At 39.8% G+C, this 22,339-nt stretch overlaps 2 protein-coding genes across 4 annotated transcripts in view; one reads left to right on the top strand and one right to left on the bottom strand.

Annotated features, from left to right (window-relative positions):
- MPHOSPH9 (M-phase phosphoprotein 9) overlaps positions 1-8,847 on the bottom strand; it is a 69,377-nt gene extending 60,530 nt beyond the window's left edge. For both annotated transcript variants that reach the window (XM_063086603.1, XM_063086604.1), the window contains exons 1-3: positions 8,786-8,847; positions 6,103-6,367; positions 3,427-3,580 (exon numbers count right to left, since the gene is read on the bottom strand). In XM_063086603.1, the coding sequence (XP_062942673.1) occupies positions 3,427-3,580; positions 6,103-6,209 (261 nt within the window). In that variant the 5' untranslated portion in view covers positions 6,210-6,367; positions 8,786-8,847. The remainder of the gene's footprint in view (positions 1-3,426; positions 3,581-6,102; positions 6,368-8,785) is intronic.
- A 279-nt stretch (positions 8,848-9,126) lies between these two features.
- MTRFR (mitochondrial translation release factor in rescue) lies at positions 9,127-21,072 on the top strand. 2 transcript variants are annotated; one of them, XM_063087520.1, is made up of 4 exons: positions 9,127-9,240; positions 9,438-9,581; positions 18,203-18,508; positions 20,260-21,072. In XM_063087520.1, exons 2-4 carry the CDS (start codon positions 9,522-9,524, stop codon positions 20,500-20,502), a joined length of 609 nt encoding a protein of 202 aa, XP_062943590.1. In that variant the 5' UTR covers positions 9,127-9,240; positions 9,438-9,521; the 3' UTR covers positions 20,503-21,072. The 2 variants fall into 2 exon arrangements, with proteins under 2 accessions (XP_062943590.1, XP_062943591.1); XM_063087521.1 differs by lacking the exon at positions 9,438-9,581.
- The last annotated feature ends 1,267 nt before the right edge of the window (positions 21,073-22,339 follow it).

Below are 22,339 nucleotides of genomic sequence, written 5' to 3'. Positions count from 1 at the left end.
TAAAACGGGAATAATAACACTTCATAGGTGGCTGAGAGGATTGAATTTTTTTTTTTTTTTTTTTTTTTTGTGTGTGTGTGTGTGTGTGACCAGTAAGGGGATCGCAACCCTTGGTGTGGTGTCATCCGCACCGCGCTCAGCCAGTGAGCGCACCGGCCATCCCTATATAGGATCCGAACCCGCGGCCTGGGCACCGCTGCGCTCCCAGCACCGCTGCGCTCCCTGCGCCGCACTCTCCCGAGTGAGCCACAGGGTCGGCCCTGAGAGGATTAAATTTTAAATTTAAATATGATGCATATAACGCAATGATCTCAGTGGGGAGGGAACTTCATATTGGAAATATGTGAGATCACGGTCATTACGAAGATGGGGGGCACCACTGGCCTCTAGTGGGCAGGGTCCACGGATGCAAATCATATGACAGTCCCCCACAGTAAAGAATTGTCTTGCGTCCATTTTATACTATGAAAATAATAAATATTTTGCACTGTTTTCATATCACCAAAAACAAATAAGTTTGTTTCAGAATTTCATCAGAAATTCGTCTCCATTTCAGAAAAGTGTGGCACCAGTTGAGGTGCTGCTCACAATATCTAGATCTTCAATATATCATGGCTGTATCAATTGGTGTTTGTAGCTGCTGCATTCATAGTGAGGCCACACATAGGTAAACACGAGACTACTGCATTATGTCTTCTAATGAAGACGTGCCTGAGCACTTGTTTTTAAAATACATATTCTTTTACTATAAATAACTTTTATTTCTCCTGTATATCACATTTAAGATATTATACTAATTTTTTCAAGTGGATACTTTATTTCTCCTGTATATCACATTCAAGATATTATACTAATTTTTTCAAGTGGATACTTTACACAGGGTGTAAATTGCATTTCAGGATGATATAAGTTGACGTTATTTTAAAAACTGCTATAGGGCCGACCCTGTGGCTCACTCGGGAGAGTGTGGCGTTGGGAGTGCAGCGGTGCTGGGAGCCCCCGAGAGCCCGGGTTCAGATCCTATATAGGGATGGCCAGTGCCCTCACTGGCTGAGCGCAATGCCGACAACACCACACCAAGGGTTGTGATCCCGTTACCGGTCACAAAAAAAAAAAAAAGAAAAGAAAAAAACTGTTTTAAAACAATTTTTATAAAATTATTAAAAATACTGATTGTTGGGCCGCCCCGTGGCGCACTCAGGTGAGTGCCGCGCTTGGGAGCGCAGCGGCACTCCCGCCGCGGGTTCGGATCCTATATAGGGATGGCCGGTGTGCTCACTGGCTGAGCGCGGTGCGGACGACACCAAGCCAAGTGTTGCGATCCCCTTACTGGTCACAAAAAAGACAAAAAAAAAAAAAAAAAAATACTGATTGTTATGTGGGAAGAACACAAAAGTACAAAAAGAGGGCTCTAGGTCTAATAAGTTTGAATGCTCCTAACAAAAATGTCTAGTACACTACCTGGCAAATAGACACTCAATATATGGTAGATACTATCATTATTTTATTATTATCCTTTAGCCATTACTATTGTATACATAATCAGCACTGTTAGTTAAAAGGCTAAAATAACTACTAAAAACAAATTCGTTAATGATGTGCTTTAAAAATTCCTTACAGTCACAGAAATATTAGCAATAGCAAGGATTTAAGAACGTATTAAAGTATTTCTGTGCAAAAGCGTTAAAAGATTCCTTTGATTTTATTAAAATATATATATAACCTTCCCGAGTTTAAGCAGTGATAAAAACTTAAGAATTCCAGCAGAGAGGTTTTATAAAGGAATCCTAAAGAAATCAGATAAACTCCCTCACTCTTAGCTGCTCAGATTGTGGAAGGTTTTGCATTTTATTTTAATAATGTAGATTAGTCCCTTACAAGTAGTAAGAATCAGAAAAACATTGCTATTCCAAAAGGGAGATGAAAATATAAATCCAGGGAAAAAAGTCAGGCTAAGATTTGCATGATCCTTACTCCTCCCATTCTTTCTAAAACACTACACTAAAATATCAGAGGATTCCTTTTTTCATGTGCTACAAAAACATGCTAAATAAATTCAAGAAGTTTTACTGATATGGCCAGAAGTATACTTCAATATTCTCTCAAAGTAAGAAATATCTTAAGCAGCTCTTCATTGAATAATCAATTACATGACTACATTACAAATATTAGGTAGTCAATTATTACTAAACATAATAAAAATGGTCTGTTATATCACAGGGAAAGAAAGGGCAGAAAGAAACAGGTTCAAATGTTAAAAGGTGGAAGTAGCTGGTTAGTATTCTGGTTTTTTAAAATCTATACATTAAATTAACAAATACATTCTGATTCTGACTTAAGATGTTGATTTCAAAGTATTAAAAGTAACAATTTCTAGTTAAACATGAACTTGCCAGAAGTTAAACTACATTGTGGCAATGCTTCATTTGTCTTACAGTATGTTAATTCAGGCATCATAAGCTAATAAATAGATACATTAGGGGAAACAATAAAACGTTCCATTTTTAATTGAATCATTTTACAATGACATTTGTAAGTCTTTCGCATTAGTACATACTGACTGTTATATAAAAAAATATAAAAAGCATAAAAACTGAAAATTTGATTTTTTAAAGTATGTAATAATACTCATTTTTATAATTTCAATAATTATGGATAATGAATATAAGTAATTACACTTAGGGGTAGCTGTTACTGAATTCTTAAACCAGGTAATCATTCATTCCACTTAGTCTACATGCTGAAAAATAACACAAATTATGGTACTAAAAGTATGATTAACATTTAAAGCAAAATCTAGTGCTCTCTAAGTGAAAAGTTTAATAACAATAATGTTTTATATATTTCTATAAAGGATTACCAAATCTAGCCTTGGGAGAGTCTATCTTGAGTATTATTCTATGAAACAAAATTTACATATATGCATTCTTTTAACTGTTAAATTTTTACATCACAATTTAACCTATGGACCAAAGAAAGATCACTGACCTGAAAACAGTATAATACAATGTACCACAGCTGAATGTGATAAGGTACTAAAATGAAGCCTTAATTTGAAATATTTTGAATGTTCTAATTACAAAGTAGAATTCGGTTTTTCAAAATGATGAAAATTCCATATGATTTACTTAAAACATTAGAATTAGTAATAATTTTGATAATTTTAGGATTCTCTGTTCCCTGAACACAATGTTTTAGTTCACATTTAATATACAAATTAGTATTTCTAATCACTAATATATAGTTAAAAATACTTTTGATCATTTTTTCACATTCAATATCATTTCCCAATTAATATATTTGACCACTTTACTTAAGTAAGTATCATGCTCTTCAGAACATAAATTTCTAATAATTTAGAGTTTAGAAGAGGTATGTTTAAATACAATTATTTTAAAATTCTGAAAATAAAACAAAACTAGATACCTCACAGTTTTTCCAAAGTTCTGAATCAGTCTTTCCACTGTTTTGTAGCTCTTGCATTAAAGAAGTTAGGACTTCAACTGTACCTTGAATTACAGGTGGTCTGGTCTTCCCTGAGAAAGAGGATATCCCATTTGTACTAAGGTGGGGACTACTTCTGTTGAAACATAAATAATTCAAATGGTTTTCTTCATTCTACCAAAGTGTTGAATAATTCAGCAGTTCAAGATTTAGCACAGCAAGCAATACAAAACCACTGATATTTAATCCTTCTAATGGCACCTCATTTATTGAAAATCTGCTCACAAGTTTGTCCACAAAAGAAAAATAGCAGTAAAAAGACAGATAGCACTTTATTTTTTTAAGAACACAAGAGAAAGACCTTCTCCAGAAGTGAGAGAACACTCCAAAGTATCAGCAGAAAATAAAAAGGTTTGTGCTGAACAATAATAAGAAAAATTTCCAGTTTCTCTGACCTAAATTATTCCAGAGGATCATTTCACCCCACTTTAAGAACAGCCCTTCATTGTGTAGTGGGGATTCTTTCTCTGCTGCCCAGAATTATAGTCGTCTTGTTAATTGGATCCCCCTAATTTGGTGTGATAAGCTGATGCTTATCTCCGCATTATCTATGACTAAAAGTTGTGTCAAACACATTAGCAGCAAATATTCATGACTTGTTTAGCCTATTTAACGTGTAAAATAGCACTGATTCTTCCAAGAGGACTGCTTTTCCAAACCTGAGACGAGTTTATTTCAAATTTGTTTTATAAACACGCAAAGCGAATTCAGGACATTAAAATTTGTTTAAAATCCAGTGACTGACAGACCATTTTCATTTATTTATTGATATCCTGCTTTGTTTCACAAAAAAAAAAAAAAAAAAAAGATGTAAAAAAGAGGACACTAATGAAATCAACAATAAAATAATAAAGAGTTAGAACCAGAGAAAATAAAAAAATTCAAGGGAAAGAAGAATATGTTGTACACAGGGGTTTACATAGTTGTAATAACTGAGTTCAAATACGGCCAATTTTACTGCCAGTCATAATGAAAAGGGAGACAAGTTCAATTACATAATTTTCATTAGAAATGCACATTTAAGCTCCTCCAGGCAAATCAAACACTACACTCCAAAAGGAATTTCTTTTATAAGTAGACTTTGAAGGGGCCACCTAGAGATACAGCAAGCAAAATCTGTGACCAACTTTCAGCAAGTGCATATAACTACATATGAAATACTGTAGCAGACATTTACTGTAGCAGATATCTCTTTTAGACCATTTCCCTGCTTTTAAGAATTTTCTGTCACCCTACTTTATCCTTTCTTGTTTTACTTTATATATTCTCATGGGCTGCCTTAAATTCCTCCTGAAGAGAGCACAGAATGAACAATTTTTTAAAGTAATTTATTTATAATACACAATTTCTTCAAGCCTATTATGTTTAAAGCTATCTGCCCCTTGGGCCGGCCCATGGCTCACTCCGGAGAGTGTGGTGCTGATAACACCAAGGCCATGGGTTCGGATCCCATATAGGGATGGCCGGTTAGCTCACTGGGTGAGCGTGGTGCTGACAACACCAAGTCAAGGGTTAAGATCCCCTTACCAGTCATCTTTAAAAAAAAAAAAAAAAAAAAAAAAAATTAAATAAATAAATAAATAATAAATAAATAATAAAGAAAGAAAGAAAGAAAGAAAGAAAGAAAGAAAGAAAGAAAGAAAGAAAGAGAAAGAAAGAAAGCTATCTGCCCCTTTACCAGTGGGTCCCAGACTGCTATGCTTTTGCTTTCTTCTACCTGCTTTTTATAGTTGATCCCTCTCTCCAATGGTGGTTGTTTCTTTGCTGTTTCTAAGCGAGTATAAATTTAGAAACCAAATAATCAAGTTTGTCAGACTATGTGCAAATTGACAGTAAACAGGCTTGGATTAAAAATAAATCAATCATGGGATAGTTTAAAAATAAAATGCATTGTTTGATAAGACCCTGTTTTGTGTTGACTTAGAGTCTGTTTTTCGCTTACTTCCTAATATTCAATTTTAATTGCTATTTTCTAGAGTGGTGAGGTATTCCTTTAATAAAACATTATTCATACTATTTATTTATTTATTTTGAAAAGATGACCGGTAAGGGGATCTTAACCCTTGACTTGGTGTTGTCAGCACCACGCTCTCCAAAGTGAGCTAACCGGCCATCCCTATATAGGGATCCAAACCCGCAGCATTGGTGTTATGAGCACCACACTCTCCCAAGTGAGCCACGGGCTGGCCCTCATACTATTTATTTATATTTATTTGTTTATTTATTTATTTATTTATTTAGGCAGCTGGCCAGCATGGGGATCTGTGTACTATTTTTTAAAAAGAAATATTTAGGCAACTAAATTTTAAAGATATGCTTGTCATTTATCAAGAATAAAAAAAGTGTAAAGGAAACTACAACCAACAAAACAAGCACTTTTTCACTATGTTCCCCATGCAAAAGGATATATCACGGGGAGAAATTAAAAACATGGAAGGACTAAAACTATTCTTAAATAACTGTCTCTGAACAGTTCCTGATAAGTTTTTTTAAAAAATGAAATTCAATAACTATGACACTATTTGGATAAACTAGTAAACTATCCAAATAACGTTATTTTGATTTGTTGTTACATTAAAAAATATATCCCATTCTTACCTATTAGTATTTAAGTTCAGTCCAAGAGAATGGGGAGAATTTTTGATATCAGATTCTACAGAAGATGAAGTTTTTTGTAAGGTTTTCACCAAGTCAAAATCTTCCATAGTGTACAGAAATTGTTACACTCTCCTATTTGAAAATAAAGGCTCTTTCACTGTTTGTGGAAACTGAATCCGAGTCATCTTCAGATGCTTCATCGTCTACTGGCATTTTCAGTTGCTAACATTCAGAAGTGTGAAATATCCTAAACTTCCAAGAGAGTCTGAAAATGAATGGGGGAAAAAAATACTACTATAAAAAGCTACTAAACCTAGCAACTATCTTTTCATGACTTTGGAAACCTCATACAAATCTCCATTAAGAAGAGCAACGTTTTTCCTAATAGCCAAAATGTAGAAACAACCCAAATGTCCATCAAAAGATGAATGGATAAACAAATGTGGCATATCACACAAAGGAATATTATTTAGCACTGATTCTTTCCATAAAAAGGAAATTGTACTACAATATAGATGAACACTGAAAATAGTGTTCTAAGAAAAACGAATCAGTCACAAAAGACCACATACTGTACGATTCCAACTATACACATTGTCTAGAATGGGCAATTCCTGAGAGACAGAAAGCACATTAATGGTTGCCAGGAGCTGGGGAAAAGAGAGAGTGGGAGTGGGTATGGGGTTTCTTGTTGGGGTGATGAAAAGTTCTGGAATTAGACAGTGGTGATGGTTGTACAACCTTATGAACATACTAAAAACCACTGAATTGTACACTTTTAAAAGAATGAATTTTATGGTATATGAATTATATATCTCAAAAAATCTACAGTAAGAGTGATTTGGAAAAGTAGCATCATCTTTTTCAGGTAACACTTCAGAATTTTATGTGTTTAATAATCAAGGTTCTAGATGCAATTCTACTATGTAATAATTGGAATCCTTACATGCCTTGTTTATTTGCTCAATAAATTCTACTAAGTATACATGCTTGCTGACTTATACAATGACTAGAAGGACTAAATTACTTGGTTTTAATTTGGTATTAAAAAGAGCCAATTAAACTATTAAACACGGATGTCTCCCCATTGGCTTGAAGTACATTTTGCACTCTATAGCCTTCTGTACTCTGTGCATGTATTGCTTCTTAAAAAACGAAATATTGGGCCGGCCCGTGGCTCACTCGGGAGAGTGCGGTGCTGATAACACCAAGGCCCCGGGTTCGGATCCCATATACGGATGGCCGGTTCGCTCACTGGCTGAGCGTGGTGCTGACAACACCAAGTTAAGGGTTAAGATCCCCTTACCGGTCATCTTTTAAAAAAAAAAAAAAAAAAAACGAAATATTTGCCAGGCCAACTAACATTTTACTGAAGCTGGGTATATAGAGGCAAATTGGCTATAACAAGTCAAACAAAGAGCTTCCTTCTCAAGGAATGCATTCATTTTAAAATGAGCCAAGGAGCAAGAGAAAAAGAAAAAACCTCTGCTGCTTACAAAATGAAAAGTTTAGGGAGTGCAACAGAGGAAAATTATCTAGGATTCTAGTTCTCCTAGATTCCCCCTTTGGAAGGCCTGGTTTTCCAAAGCACTCCTCGAAAAAACAGCTCATCAAGGAACCATTTACTTCAAGCACAGGTATGAAAGCCAAGGGTAACCTGACCTAACTATGTGGATTTCTCCCCAGTGGCTCAGCCCATTACATTGCCAAATGGGGTACTGAAAAAATCTGGGGCTGCCCCCTCCAACTGGCAACAGAAATACCTGGATTCAAATCACCTTGCTCTTATACCAGGAAAACACAAGTTCTCCTGGGAGGTGGATCTGCAACCCTATTACTTCCCCCGCTAAGGAAATCCGGATGTAGTGGATCCAGATGGAAAACCACTAGAAATTCAATGATGCTTCTCCAGCGGGGAAGGGAGAACAGGAAGGAATTGAAAGAAAAAACCCCAAAACCCCGATATACAATGCAACATCTAAAGAAAAAAAAATTGACAGAGAATGAATAATAAGAACAGAATCATCTCTATATTTCCCAGCAACAAAATATGATGCTTTTGGTTCCCCGCCAACCCCTAGCAAAAAAGGGAGCTGGGGAAAATGAATGGCTGATGTGGGTCTACAGATAATATGAAAGTTAACTAGGCGTCTGCTTTGCTGGAGGCTAAGGGGCGAGGGGGGGTGACCTCAGAGGTGCTGAGGCCAGATCCTGACATTCTCACGCTCACAGCCAGACCTCAATGGCTAGTGGCGGCTACCGGGTCAGAGTGGGGAGGCGAGGGACACCCCACGCAGTCGCCTAGGCTACAGCCAGCAGGTAGGACGGAGGACATGCTTCAGCTCCAACAACTATCCTCGAGATTCCAAAAGGAAGCCGGGGAACCTCGCCAAAAAAAAAAAAAGATGAAAGAAGTCCCACAAGCCCCCCGCCCCTCAGGAGGGACGCTCTGCGATTGGGCCGCGCAGGTGTCACTCAAGGGCACTGAGTCTAGAAAAGGAGCACCGCAACCCGGCAGAGCCCCCACACGCCAAAGGGCTCCGATGGGGTGGATTCCTGTGGCCGTTCTCTCCCCTCCCCCGAGTGCATCAGCACACTCAGAGGTTCCATAAAACGGTGTCTTCTAAGTCTCATTCCCTGCCCCCCGTGGCTGGCAGGTCCACGCAAGCCGGCGACCACTTACCTGGCAACTCCTCCCACTACTGATATCAGGGTCGGGTGAGCGGCCTCTCGCGACCGTTAACTCAGCGAGCGTGCGCGCGCCCGGCGTCTCGCCGGCAATTGGCTGCTCAGAAGGGGGAGGAGACGGCCGAGCGCGGCGCGCGCGTCGACCTCCCCGTTCCCTCTCGCTCAACTCGAGCCCGAGAGGGATATCCAACGCCCGGGAAGAGAGAGGAGGCGGGGCTGCTGTCAAGTCCTCCCCTCTGATTGGATCTCTGGGAACCTACCGCTGCCACGCGGGAAAGACGCCTCAGCTTCGCGCATGCGCATTTAGTAAGAATACGCCTCTGGCAGGTGAAGGAGCCACTGCAAGGGTGCGGCGCGTGCGCAGACCCAGGAGCGCGACGGAGATCCCTCTTCTTTGGTGATTCCGGTTCCCCCAGAACACTGGAGGCGACAGGGCGGTCCTGCGACCAGGTAAGCGTCTGCGGAGAAGCAAGGCATCCCTATGGCTGCCCCACGACTGTCAAGAGTTCTGGAGTAAAGGATTGGGAGCCGGACGCCCGCGTTTTCCCGGCTTGCGTCCCCGAGTCGTCGCTTAACCAGTGTTCATGAGGCTCCGCTGGCGGAGCCTAAGCTAAGCTAAGTTTTTTCTCGCCCTGGTTTACCCCCAGGCTGCTAGGGTCGGTCCTGGGGCTCTTCAGACACTCGTGGGCAGGGGAGAGGAAGAGAGGCCACCGCCATGGAGAAAAGGAGGAATGCAGCGATTCTCATTTACTTATTCAGCAGGGCCGAATGGAGCTCTGACCACGCAGCAGGTGCGTTTCAAGCTTGGCACACAGGAGGTGTCAGCATGGCCTTGCTAGGCCTTTCAAGTACCACAGAGAACCCGCCTTCCTCCCCGTGGACCCCCACCCCATCTCACACGCTCTGTTCAGTCCTTATTCTTCAGCCTAGTTAACCTTTAAGGTATTGCCAGCTCTGAGATTTCCCTCCAGGTGTCCTGGACCACAGTAAAGGGACTTTGCAGGTACTATCACTTAGGTGTGCCAGAGGTGTCACTGAGAAGCCAGGATGCGGGAGATGTATTTGCCCTTGCAATGACAAATCCACCAGGAGGCATTCTGTCTCATCTGAGCTTCCTAAGAATACCTCCCAGTTACTTTCAACAGTAAAAATCCAAATTTTATCTAGAACTTCATCAATATATGTATGAGCTCAAGCTTAAATAAATTGAAACCCACCTTACCAATTGTGTTAATCCACCAGTCAACCTTATGCTCATGTAACACCTAACCAAAATCAAATTACTGAGACCCTAGAATCTTGCACTCAGAAGAATTGAGATTCACAAAAGAATTCTGAATTCCTGAGACAGCTCCAGGCAAAGTGAGGTGTGTTTCTATACAAGAAAAATATTTACCCCAAAAGCAAGTTCTAGTGATTAGTAATTAAACATGCAAGAGGCAGTAGATCATCGCTTTGGGCTATAAAATCAGATGGGCTCTGTTCAGTTTGGGTGTGTATGTTTTTGGTCTTTGTTTTTTGGCAGTGTGATTTTAGGTAATTTTTTTTTGTCCATTAATGTCTTAATAAACCAACACATTCAGGAACTGGTATTGTGATTAACTGTGTTATCTTGTTAACTCACTGATATGCGACATATTTTGGTAAGGTTGCTCACACCATATTTCTTACCTTAGGTTTAGCTCTTTTGGTAGGGTCTTAATTTTAAAATATTCAAAGTGGAAATTGCCTTTGACTAATAGCACTAGACACTGAAGAGATGCCTTTTTCAAAGCATTATAAACAGCTAAAAAAGTAGTTTTTGAAGTCCGGAGAAATTATTTCTGAATATAGAAAACAGAAGAAGCCTTCAGAAATTCAAGTAAATGTGGTAAGTGTAATAATTGTTCATCTAATCTAAATAACCTCCTTTCCCCTGTACCACAGGTTTTGCACTACTTGTAAGCAAGATTACAACACTATTTTATGGCCTTTATAACGGCATGATTACCATGTAATTTTATTATAATATCGAATTACTCAAGTACTTCTCGATTGTCTTGAAGAACTCAAATGGACAGCTTTTGAGTGGAGATCTTTCACATCAATCAGGCTATTCAATAATAGTGGCTGATAATGGCCTGAAGCATTTAGTTTCTGTTAACCAGGGTGTTAATTTGTGTTACTGATTTTTATATCCAAACAGTTTGTCATTTGTGGGGGGTGGCCTTCTCCACAGCAAGAAATGAGAAACAACAGTTTAAATCTACAGTTTAGCCATTAAACATGAAAGGAAATAACCAAGTTTACATTAATTTTTTTTTCCTGTCTTTCATGATTTTTCTTACCATATTACATAACTTCTAAAGATATTTATGTTTAAACCAGTACTTGCTTCAGTGAAGGTGGTTTTATCTTTCAGTTTGAGCCTGCTGGGAAATCAGGCTGTATTTTTGGCATCATAATAATCTCCTTGGCACCTGAATTTATAGGCAAGAATTATGACCTCACCAAATAGCATGTCTTCAGTAATTTCATGGTTTTCAAGTACTTCTTAAATTGGGCCATACCAAGCAAAATAGTTTTCAGGTCACTGTTCTAGATGCCTTTTTGCCGTGAGCTCTAAAACAAAACTCAGTGAAATAATCAGATCACAGATTGGGTTTGTGCCACAAGACCACAACTTATGTGGTATGTTAGAGGTTCCTCAGCTTTGCAGTTTAGGGAGTGCTACCATTTAATGAGCATTAACTGCTTTACATTTGTGGCAACACGTATGATTTTGTTTTCACCCTAGGTGGTATTATTTCCATTTTACAGATGAGGAAATGTGGCCAAAGTTGCACAGTAAGTAAATCATGGAGTTGAGACATTGAATGCAGGTCATGCTGACTACAAAGCTCATACTCTGCAGTATGGCCTTTCTGGTATAAAATAATGAGAGGAAGAGTCAAAAAGAGAAAAGGAAAATGAGCTAACATTGTTTAAGGAACTGGGAAAAGAGCAGATCTTGAGATATTATGAAGGTCATGAAACAAGCTGTAGAAAGGATAAATTTAGTTTCAGAAATTGAAAACTTAATGGTCTTCCAAGATAAATCTTCTTGAGGTAATCCACATGCTGTGCATCTCTTTATTTGTATCAAATAGAATAATGTTTTTGAAACTGCTTTGGAAATGTTTAAGTCCTAAACAAATACAAGGCATCATTAATGGTAATATAGGCTTTGAGACTTTTTTTTTTTTTTTTGTCTTTTTTGTGACCGGCACTCAGCCAGTGAGTGCACCGGCCAGTCCTGTATAGGATCCGAACCTGCGGCAGGAGCGTCGCTGCGCTCCCAGTGCCGCACTCGACGCTCCCAGTGCCGCACTCTCCCGAGTGCGCCACGGGCTCGGCCCGAGACTTTTTTTTTTTTTAATGATCAGTAAGGGGATCTTAACCCTTGACTTGGTGTTGTCAGCACCATGCTCTCCCAAGTGAGCTAACCAGCCATCCCTATATAGGATCCGAACCTGTGGCCTTGGTGTTATCAGCACCACACTCTCCCAAGTGAGCCACGGACCAGCCCTTAGGCTTTGAGACTTTAAAAAAAGATGACCGGTAAGGGGATCTCAAACCTTGGCTTGGTGTTACCAGCACCACGCTCAGCCAGTGAGCCAAGCTGCCATCCCTATATAGGATCCGAACCCGTGGCCTTGGTGCTATCAGCACCACACTCTACCAAGTGAGCCACGGGCCGGCCCAGCTTTGAGACTTTGAGAAGAAAATGTAGAGTGTTATTATTGCTGCTTTTTTATGTGTTTGTTTTATTTTAATAGTGTAGTTGATAATTATAAAGTTCCTGTTAGGTGCCATGAATAGAAGAAAATCACAGTGATACACACAAATAGGACAGGTGTAATTCTCTGTGGATTCAGTTTTCTTTTTAAAAAAAAAATGAATGGGATGTTGGTGTTGTGGAATGCTTTTCTCTTTATATACTTCATTAGTTGTCTCTTGAACTCTGCAGCAGTAAGCCTATTAAATTTAGACCAAACCCAGAGTATTCTCCTTTTTTCTTATCCTCAAAATCAAAGATAATACCTCTGCATTTCCTGCTTAGTGTATTATGCTTTTCTTGTTCTCTGTAAACACTTACTGTGGGTGAAAGGTGCTTTACCTTCAGTGTAAAACCCCAAGCCTAGGAAATGACATGGTCTTTCAAGCCTGACCTGCAGTACTCCATGGTTCCATTTGGAGAGGCTGTTTCAGCCCTCATAAGGATTGCAGGCATCTAGAACAGGAAGATGAACTAGATGCAAAGATAGAGAAAGGCTTCCTTTAACTCCCATTTTGCAGGGAGCACCAAAACACACTTTTGAAACATCAATTATCATCAGGCATTTCTCAGAAAATCATTTTCCTCCTACTTAGCTTCTGGTGCCATCAGCTGACCATTTTGTCTTTTCAAGGCTGCAACACTGCACATTAGTCTGACTGAATTTGTTCCTAATTTATTAGGTCATTGTTTTCAGAACTGTGGTTTCATCTCATCTTTTCCTTGGGGAGGGGAAGACAATACTGTGAATAAGCAGATAATCAGCATTCCTGAAATCTGGTCTCAACTTCTTAAATGTTATAAGAATACAAAACAACAGCTTTTTAAAAAAGTTTCAGTCTGGGGCTGGCCCGTGGCTCACTTGGGAGAGTGTGGTGCTCATAACACCAAGGCCGTGGGTCCCGATCCCTATATCGGGATTGCTGGTTAGCTCACTTGGGAGAGCGTGGTGCTGACAACACCAAGTCAAGGGTTAAAATCCCCTTACCGGTCATCTTTAAAAAAAAAAAAAAAAAGTGTCAGTCTTAGCAACCAGAAGAACTTGCTGATTCCTTTGTTCTATTACAATGCTTGTCAAACTTTAATGTGCTTCTGAGGCACATTACCTGAGGGTTTTGTTAAAATGCAGGTTCTCATTTAATAGGTTTGGGGTAGGGCCTGAGAGTCTTCATTCCAAACAAACTCCCCAAGTGGTTCTGTTGCTCCCACACGGTGGACAACACTTTGAGTAGCAAGATTCTAGAACTCCATTGTCCAATATGGTAGCGACCAGCACATGTAGCTAGTGAACCTTTGAAGTGTGGCTGGACCAAATTGAGATGTGCTGTAAGTAAGAATACACCCAGATTTTGAAGACTTCTTATAAAAAAGAATAAATATCTTAATTTTTTAATGTTGATTACATGTTGAAATAATATTTTGGATATACCGGGTTAAATAAAATACATTTAAATTAATTCCATCAGGTTTTTATTTTTAATGCGATTACTAGAAAATTTAGAAATTCACGTGGCTAGCATATTTGTTGGACAACACTGTTCTAGAACATTGACACAATTGAGGCAACATTTTTGGTGGTGTGGTGTTTTTTGTTTTCAGATGACCGTTTCTCAATCCCCTTGTTGCTATGTCACATTCTCTGCTAGCTCAAATCAATATTCATTTAATTCTTTTATCTAGATGATTTCCTTGCCCTCCCATCAAACTCCTTTGCACCTTTCTCCATCTCCATTATTGCCATCATGACCCTAGGACTCTGATCAAGCAGTCAGACAGTCCTAAGTGCCAGGATATAGTCAGCACCCTTGCTGAAAGCCCCTAGCCATGCCATTCAAAGTGTGGTCCCTGAACCAGCAGCAACAGCCTCACCTGGGAGCTGGTTATTAATGCAGTCTCAGGCCCCGCCCAGACCAAATGAACCAGCATCACAGTTAATAAGACTCCCAGGTGATTTGTATGCACATTAAAGTTTGGTGAGACTGGCTGGTGAGAGCTTTAACAATTATCTTTCCTAAAGCACCCTATTACAGTTAGTCTCCACATCTGTTCCTTCGATTAATTTTAATGAAGTTTCTGCAAGGTTGATATACCATGAAAGTTGTGGCTAAGGGAAACTAGTATTCTACCTTCCTATAAAAAATAAAGTGAATTTTAGATAAATGGTATCCTGAAGGCAGGTCCAGAAATTGAAATCTTATGCTTTCCTGAAAATCAATTCAAATATCCTTTATCGCTCTTAGAGACACAAACAAAAGGTATTACCATCCTCTTTACCTCTCTCCAGAGCATGAGATGTTGATGACACAGCATCGTCTTGCTGCATCTAGTTTTCATCTGTGACTGTTTGCTCCAGTCACAGGCCTTGTTGCAGAGTTGAATACACCATCCCTGTAGCTAGATGTCCTTTTTGGTTTGGGTTGATTATGGAAGCTAGAGGAGGGAATGTGTGCTAGCTGGATCCAGTAATGAAGAGAGGCACTTTGTAAAATGCAGTTTCCAAGTCCTGACAACAAGCACTCCATGTGATTTGGGGGCATATTAAAGTTTGAGAACCACTGCTCTATTGCATGTTATCCCTTGTGGGCTATGGCATGTATTGTATTTATGGACTTCTTAATTTCTCTCTTATGCTACAGTCTCCCTTGGCTCCCTAAGGCCCATGCATGACACTCAGCAGATGTTTAAAAGATTCATTGAACAAATTAAATTTCCTTTTGTAAAGTCCTCAGACCTATTATCTCTGAAATTGACCAGCTTAGAAGAGACTCAGACAATGAGAAGGGCTTTAACTTAAACTGTGATCAGCTGTGTAGCTTGGAAGCCATCATCAAGGAAAAGTAGAGCTGAAGAGAAGTCAGGGTAAAGAGCCAGCCCTAAATTAAAGCTCACATTCAAGAAAGAAATTAGGGCAAAGCTGTCATGACTGCTGGTTTCCCCTTACTAGCACTTCTTTTTACCATTTTTCTTTTTTAATGTTATGATGAACTATAATTTGAGCTGCTTTTATTGTTCTCCAAAGACTTTGGGCTGCTCTGTGGGTATCACAAAAACTGAAATCCGATACATATTCTTCTTTGGGCTTTGGGGAGGTGGAATCATCGGTGTGTTTGTCATTTTTAGCAGTCATTGGAGTAGGGCCAAAGCTCCAGGAGATACTAAAAGTGTCTAGAATTGTCTGATTGGCTGTTGGAATTAGCTGTTAAACAAAGCTGCCAGTAACTTGAACTCCAGTTGGGTGGAAGACCTTCCAGTGTGTCTGTCAGCTCTGAACTAGGGCAGAAAGGTAGAGATTTGAAACAGTGGGCTGGTGACAAAGCAGCTGATAAAAGCACTCTCTGCTCCATCCTTTGTCTGTGAGTTTCGCCTTGTCTCAGACTTGCTTCCTCCCTTTGTCACTGTACTATATACCAATGCTGTCCTGCCCGGTCACATTCACTAGCTAGCGGAAGAGAAACCTCAAGAGAGGCACTGGGCTTGTGTTCTGTAATGAATCTCATCCAGGAACTAGAAGCTGACTGGTACACAAAGGAATTTTGTTCTGTGAATTGAAAGCAAAAATAAAGGGAAGTTTTGGACATTGACTTAGTCTATTCACTTAATCATTTGTAGGTGAGTTGATTCTTTATTGTAGAGATTTCAGAGAAAGTGCGTGGGTTTATCCTTTATCTTTTCTTGAGGATACTTCTAAAATATTTCACACATTAACCAAAACCAATTTTTAAAGCACCACTTTTACTGGCACACTCTATTTCAAAATATATCCCTTCACAGCCATGGAGCACTTTGCCAGTACCATCTTAATTATCACCCACTGGGGACTGACAGAACAATGAATGTGACAAAAAGAAGATATGGTAGACCATAATATCAGTCATGGAATCAAAAGCTAGGATTGACATAAGGCTTGGAAAGTATGTTACATTCTATTTATTTCCCACAGAAATAGCAGAGGTAGAGATGAAGAAAATGTATTGTCATTCCAAAGATGACCAGAGTCATCTCAGTATCAGTGATACTGATTACTAAGGTAGAAACTTTTATCTAAAGTGACATAGGAAATGCACATATTTACAAGCAAACAAGGCCTAATATCATGTGTGTAGATGTTAGAGGTCAAAGGTGACAATGGGTAAGAGCAAAGCTGGTTGGTGGAGTCATCTGCTGGATGTGCAGTTGCCTTAGAAGTTGGCTTCTACCTGTGTCAGAGACCAGTTGCCTTGACTACAACTTACAAGGTTTCAAATGGTAACAGACTAGAGCCTCACAGGCAGCAGTTGTTAAAAAGAGAAGCACGTGTTTACTGCCTGCATAGTCCTCAATAAAGACACATTTGTAGTTCCCGTAGTCCACCTGGGTGACAGAGATTTTACTAAAAAACAGTCTCAAGCCTCAAAAGGTGTCAACGAAGCCCCTTCCCATCTCTTTTCTCCCATCTTTTTTAAGCCTATGTGGGATGGGTGGAAAAAGGCTAATTCACCCATTTTCCAGTTGAGAAAACAGGCCCAGGTTGTGACTCACCCCTGTTCATGTGGGAGACCTTTCAGATTCTTCTGCCTTTCACCCCTTGAAAAAAACAAAAGATTCGCCATATCCTCAGTTATTATTCTCTGTTCATCTGTCATCTAAGTCATTTCAACCTTATGGTATATCTTGTGTAGTTATTTAAAATCCTTTATTGTTTGTTTGTTTGTTTTAAAGATGATCGGTAAGGGGATCTCAACCCTTGGCTTGGTGTTGTCAGCACCACGCTCAGCCAGTGAGCAAACCGGCCATCCCTATATAGGATCCGAACCCATGACCTTGGTGTTATCAGCGCCGCACTCTGCCGAGTGAGCCACGGGCCGGCCCTGAAATCCTTTATTGTTAAATAATGCTTTCTCTTTGAATATTTTCTCTCTCTAACTAGCCTATAAACTCCATGAAGACAGTCTAGCTTTTTTTCATCTCATATCCCTCACTATACTTTGCATGGTATTTTGAACCTAACAGGCACCTTAATAAAAATTAGTTGACTTGGTAGTTCTAACGATGAGTACCAGTTGGATCACATTATCAGCAGTGCATCCAAGGGAACAGATGTTCCTATTCAAATCCATGAAACTGGAAACATTAAAAAACAACAATCATGACATTGATTGATAGTGATGTTTACTGTGTCAGACTGTTTAAGCTCAGCCATAAAATAGACTCTCATACTGTGGTCTTTACATCTGATTTCAAAGATTCTCAAATATTTAAATTCTGTCACTTGACTCAGATCCTAATTCTTGCCTGATGTAGTATTTAATATTTCTTTATCACATTATAGCCCCATTCCTTTGAATTTCACACTCGAAACCTCTCCTTCCTGAGAAAACAGCACCTTAAGGTGCTTTGAAGATATTTTTGATCTGTTATAAGAAAATATTTATTAGCTTTAAGAACATAGTAGACAGTGCAAGCCTGGAGAGAGGTGTGTCTTGCTGAATAATGTCTCCACTAATTTCCTAAGTACCCTAGGTAACATATGGATCACGTTTGAATTGTTTTATAAAAAGCTGTCTTAGAACCTGTAGTATAACCTTGAGAGCAAATGCATCTTACCAAAAAGCTGTCCTCTTTGTTTGTCTAATTCAGGTCCTGAACAAGCAGAACCACTTTATGAACACCTCAGGTTTATTTCGTTTTCCTACACAACTGACCAGAATATGCACAGTGCCATGGGGACTCAGGCTTTGGGAGAAGCTGACATTGTTATCTCCAGGAGTAGCTGTGACTCTAGTCCAGATGGCAGGCAAGAAGGACCGCCCTGCTCTACTGTCCCTGGATGAGAATGAACTCGAAGAACAGTTTGTAAAAGGACATGGTCCAGGGGGCCAAGCAACCAACAAAACAAGCAACTGTGTGGTGCTGAAGCACATCCCCTCGGGCATCGTTGTAAAGGTAGAGGAAGAAGACTACTGGGGGGAAGACTCTCCACTCTGAGGGGTTCTGCAGCCACAGTAGATTTCTCATGAGTGCAGTGGTGATGGGCTGAAGTGCATTCTCCTTCTGGCCTGGGCAATAGAGGGCACTGCAGATCTTGTCCCATGCTCTGAGCCATTCCTCCCTCAGAGGCCTGGTGCCAGGATCCTTTGGAGCCAGGGTATTAATGCCGTCCTTGAATTTGGCAGACAGTGCTGGTGTTTGGCTACTGCCCGGGAAGCAGCATCTTGAGAGCACTAAGCAGTGGCTGATAAAGGCAGGCACCAGGCAGCACAGTTCTTTCAGCCACTCCAGCTGCAGGATGGCTGCAGAGATCTGCAACACTGCTTGGGCTCAAAGTCCCTGCATAGGCAGTAAGCAGGCCCTGATTGTCTGCTAGCAGTCTCATCCCTTAAGCTGACCTGGCTGATTAACTTTAGGATGGCCACATCCTCCATGTCCCTCTGTCCCTTCTTTGGTAAATGTCAGTGATACTTCACCTTCTGGAAAAGGAGGGCTGAAAGTGAGATAATGGAGGCAAACCATTTTCAGCCTCAGAAGAAAAAGTGCTGTGCACAGCTGCCTGTAGAAGTCTTCTTTATATACACCAAAACACTGATCAGAATATCACCACCTTTCAAGATACTCTGAACCTCTAGGAAGTGGTGAAGTGCTTTCTACCTTCTTCCTGGTTTGGTAGTAGTAGCCCCACTGCCTCTGAAAGACAAGCCCAGTCAGTGGAACTACCAATCCATTTTGTTACACATGTATTGACAGAAGGCCCTAAAAGCAGCATAAGCCATACGGGACAGCAAAGAAAAGAGACAGTGAAGGCAGTTTTCCCTATACTAACAATTACTTATATATCATGTAAACGTGGTAGGCACTGTTCTAAGCAACTTTGCACATATCAACTAAGTCCTCACAACCCCATGTTCATTATTTCCATCATGGTACAGATGTGGAATCTGAGGTTCGGAGAGATTAAAGTAACTTGCCCAAGGTCCTACTACTATAGGAGTCAACTCAGACCAAACCCAAAGTCCATGTTCCTAACAGCTGTACTTCACTGAGTTTTTGAGTCAAGAGCATATTAGTTAAAACCTCAATCGCTTTTCTTTTCCTCCTTGAAAAAAAGTCAATCATGAGTAACAAAATTCTGAAACCTGACATAATTGTTTAACCTACCTGTTTTATATAACTTCAAATTTGCTTTTAGTATTAATCTTTTGCCCTAATTTCTCAGAATTTCTCTTATATCAAACAGCTTTGCAAGGCACTTGCCTATAATAACTAAGGCATAATATAATGACTGTTATGGTCGACTAATAATAATGATGCTATTTTCTTCCTTCAGAAAGATTTTTATAGTTATACTTATGTCCACAAGTTAGATATATCGGTTGATGTTTTCATAATTATTTTGGGACCTTATTTAAGTTATTTGGAGGCTATTGTTGCTTCTAAGCAAAAATAACACTCCTAATTTATAAGACAATTTCAGTGAATGCCACCTAATACAGCTGGGATGCAGGGTCATGTGTACCGGGCAGAGGCAGGAAAGGGTCTGGTCTTCATTGTCACTGACTCATGGAGACTCCTTACAAGTGGCTTTGCCTTCCAGGCCTGTCCCTATCTGTAAAGCAAATAGGTTGAAATTAATGACTTCTGAGGTCCTGTCCATCTCAGCATACTGTGGTTTTCACATTATAAAACATTATCTCTTACAGTGCCATCAGACAAGATCAATTGATCAGAACAGAAAGCTAGCTCGGAAAATCCTACAAGAAAAAGTGGATATTTTCTACAATGGTGAAAACAGTCTTGTTTACAAAGAAAAACGAGAGGCAGAGAAGAAAAAGCAAGAAAGGAAAAAAAGAGCAAAGGAAACCCTAGAAAAAAAGAAACTACTGAAAGAACTATGGGAATCAAGCAAAATGTCCACCGAGAAAAGAATTGCAGATTCTGACTGAAAGAATCTGCTGGGAAGCTTCCAGGGAATAATGGTGACAAGTTCCATCACTAGCATTATTATGGAGCTTTTAAAGAAATCTTGACAGACTTGAAAGACATCAAAGTTTTTTAAACGGTAGACTAAGCTATAGTGGATAGAGATGCACACTTCTGTAAAGAAACACAAGGAAGTCATTATTTTAAAAGTGTCATGGCTACTTTTGGGGGGAGGAAAGAAGTTGTCATTGTGATGTAACATTTGGAGGGGCACTTGGAGAGGACAAAGTTCTATTTCTTGACCTGGACAGTAGTTAGAAGGGTGTCCCTGTACCTTTTTAAGCTGTACATTTATGTTGTGTAATTCTATTTTATTATAAAAGATGAGAAATTTTCTTTTTCTTTTTTCTTTTTTTTTTTTTTGCAAAAAGCATTAATGTCTATTTTTATGGCGAGCCAGAGAACTGAGACAAACATTAATAGCATTTACTGGTACCTTTTCATCTGCTGGGAGGCACTACTCCGCGATACTTAGATTTTAGTTATCCTCATGTCAAGTTAAGAGAATAAAAGAAAACAAGATGGTGAAAGAATTTATCTGTCCATTTACTTCATTAACTTAATAGACTATGTTGCTAAGAAACATCTCTGTTGTAGAAATACATATATCATTCCCTATATGTTGACTTGCAAGTAGATTTATAAGACATGAGCTTCCAGAGCCTGACTTGTTTGTGAATTTGCATCACTCAAGCTGGATTTGACTTTACAGTTGTTTGATTTTAGCCATGGTTAATAAATAGGTTGGCTTATTAGAACTCATCCAGAGTTCACACATAAAACAAGCAGGGAAACTCTGAAGAGAGAGGTCCTTTGTCTGGCTGCTGGAAGCAGGGCCTGCCCCTTTTCTGCAGTGAAGACCAGTCCATCCAGCAGGCCCTGACTGGATGCCCAGTGCACATATCCAAATAAAATTTTATCTCTGAGGCTGCCGATTAAGACACTCTCCTCTTGGAGTGACTTGCTGTGGAAGCTTAAGCACTCTAATGCAGGGTTCTCTATTTCCTGTTGGAGTGTCCAGGACCCTTCCTCAACCCAACTTCCCTTTAGAAGTTCAAGTCTCTGGAATGATACATAAGAAACCAGTAATAATGGAAAAGGAAATTCGGAGCTGTGAACAAGAGGGACAGAGGCCTCAATTTGTCTCTTCTCTTCTACCCTTGCAATATGCTGCCACATGTTTGAAGGAGATACAGAGAAGCCCACTCCACCAAGACCCATTCTTACCAGCCTTTAGACTTGTCATGGCTGCAACCCTGCCTCGTGCCTGCATAACTGATCATATCCCTCATGTCTTATTCTACCCCTCACCAAGGCAAATCCTCATTACAGGTTAGTGCCTTAAGGTATAGAGTAAAAATTAACTCAAAAGCCCTCTGGAAGGCACTGTTGGAGACCACCACATGGATTCTCAACACATCCAGCGCAACCCAGTTTTTTCCCGGCACCAGAGCAGATAATTTCTTCCAGTGAGCACCAGATGAGGTAGTGGCCACATTATATGAAAAATAGATTCTTGAAGCAACCAGAAAACGCTCACAGGGGAAGCACCTATGTACTAAGAATGGCCTAACTGGGGGGAGAGTGGGCCAAGTCAACACTGCTTCTATTATTTTTCTTATTTTTTTTTCCTAGCATACACTTAAGTTTGCTGCAGTTAAAATACACCCATAATGCAACTTCACCTTATCCCTACCTCTGACTTAAGTGAACATTCTTTGCCCAGCTAACTGTGCTAATGACATCACAAACAATGTCTCTGGGCCAGGTGGGAAAATACCCTTTGACAGGTTTCTCTTA

Source organism: Cynocephalus volans, chromosome 2, assembly GCF_027409185.1.
Source record: "Cynocephalus volans isolate mCynVol1 chromosome 2, mCynVol1.pri, whole genome shotgun sequence".
Classification (NCBI taxonomy): Eukaryota; Metazoa; Chordata; class Mammalia; order Dermoptera; family Cynocephalidae; genus Cynocephalus; species Cynocephalus volans.
The sequence above is the reverse complement of the archived record's forward strand: the minus strand, read 5'-3'. Positions and strand labels throughout refer to the sequence as shown.

Excerpts from the sequence above, each read along its gene's own strand:
- MTRFR (XM_063087520.1), top strand. The coding sequence starts at position 9,522 with ATGCAGCGATTCTCATTTACTTATTCAGCAGGGCCGAATGGAGCTCTG. Across the intron at positions 9,582-18,202 it reads GAGCTCTGACCACGCAGCAG|GTCCTGAACAAGCAGAACCA; the intron begins GTGCGTTTCAAG and ends TGTCTAATTCAG. Across the intron at positions 18,509-20,259 it reads CCTCGGGCATCGTTGTAAAG|TGCCATCAGACAAGATCAAT; the intron begins GTAGAGGAAGAA and ends TATCTCTTACAG.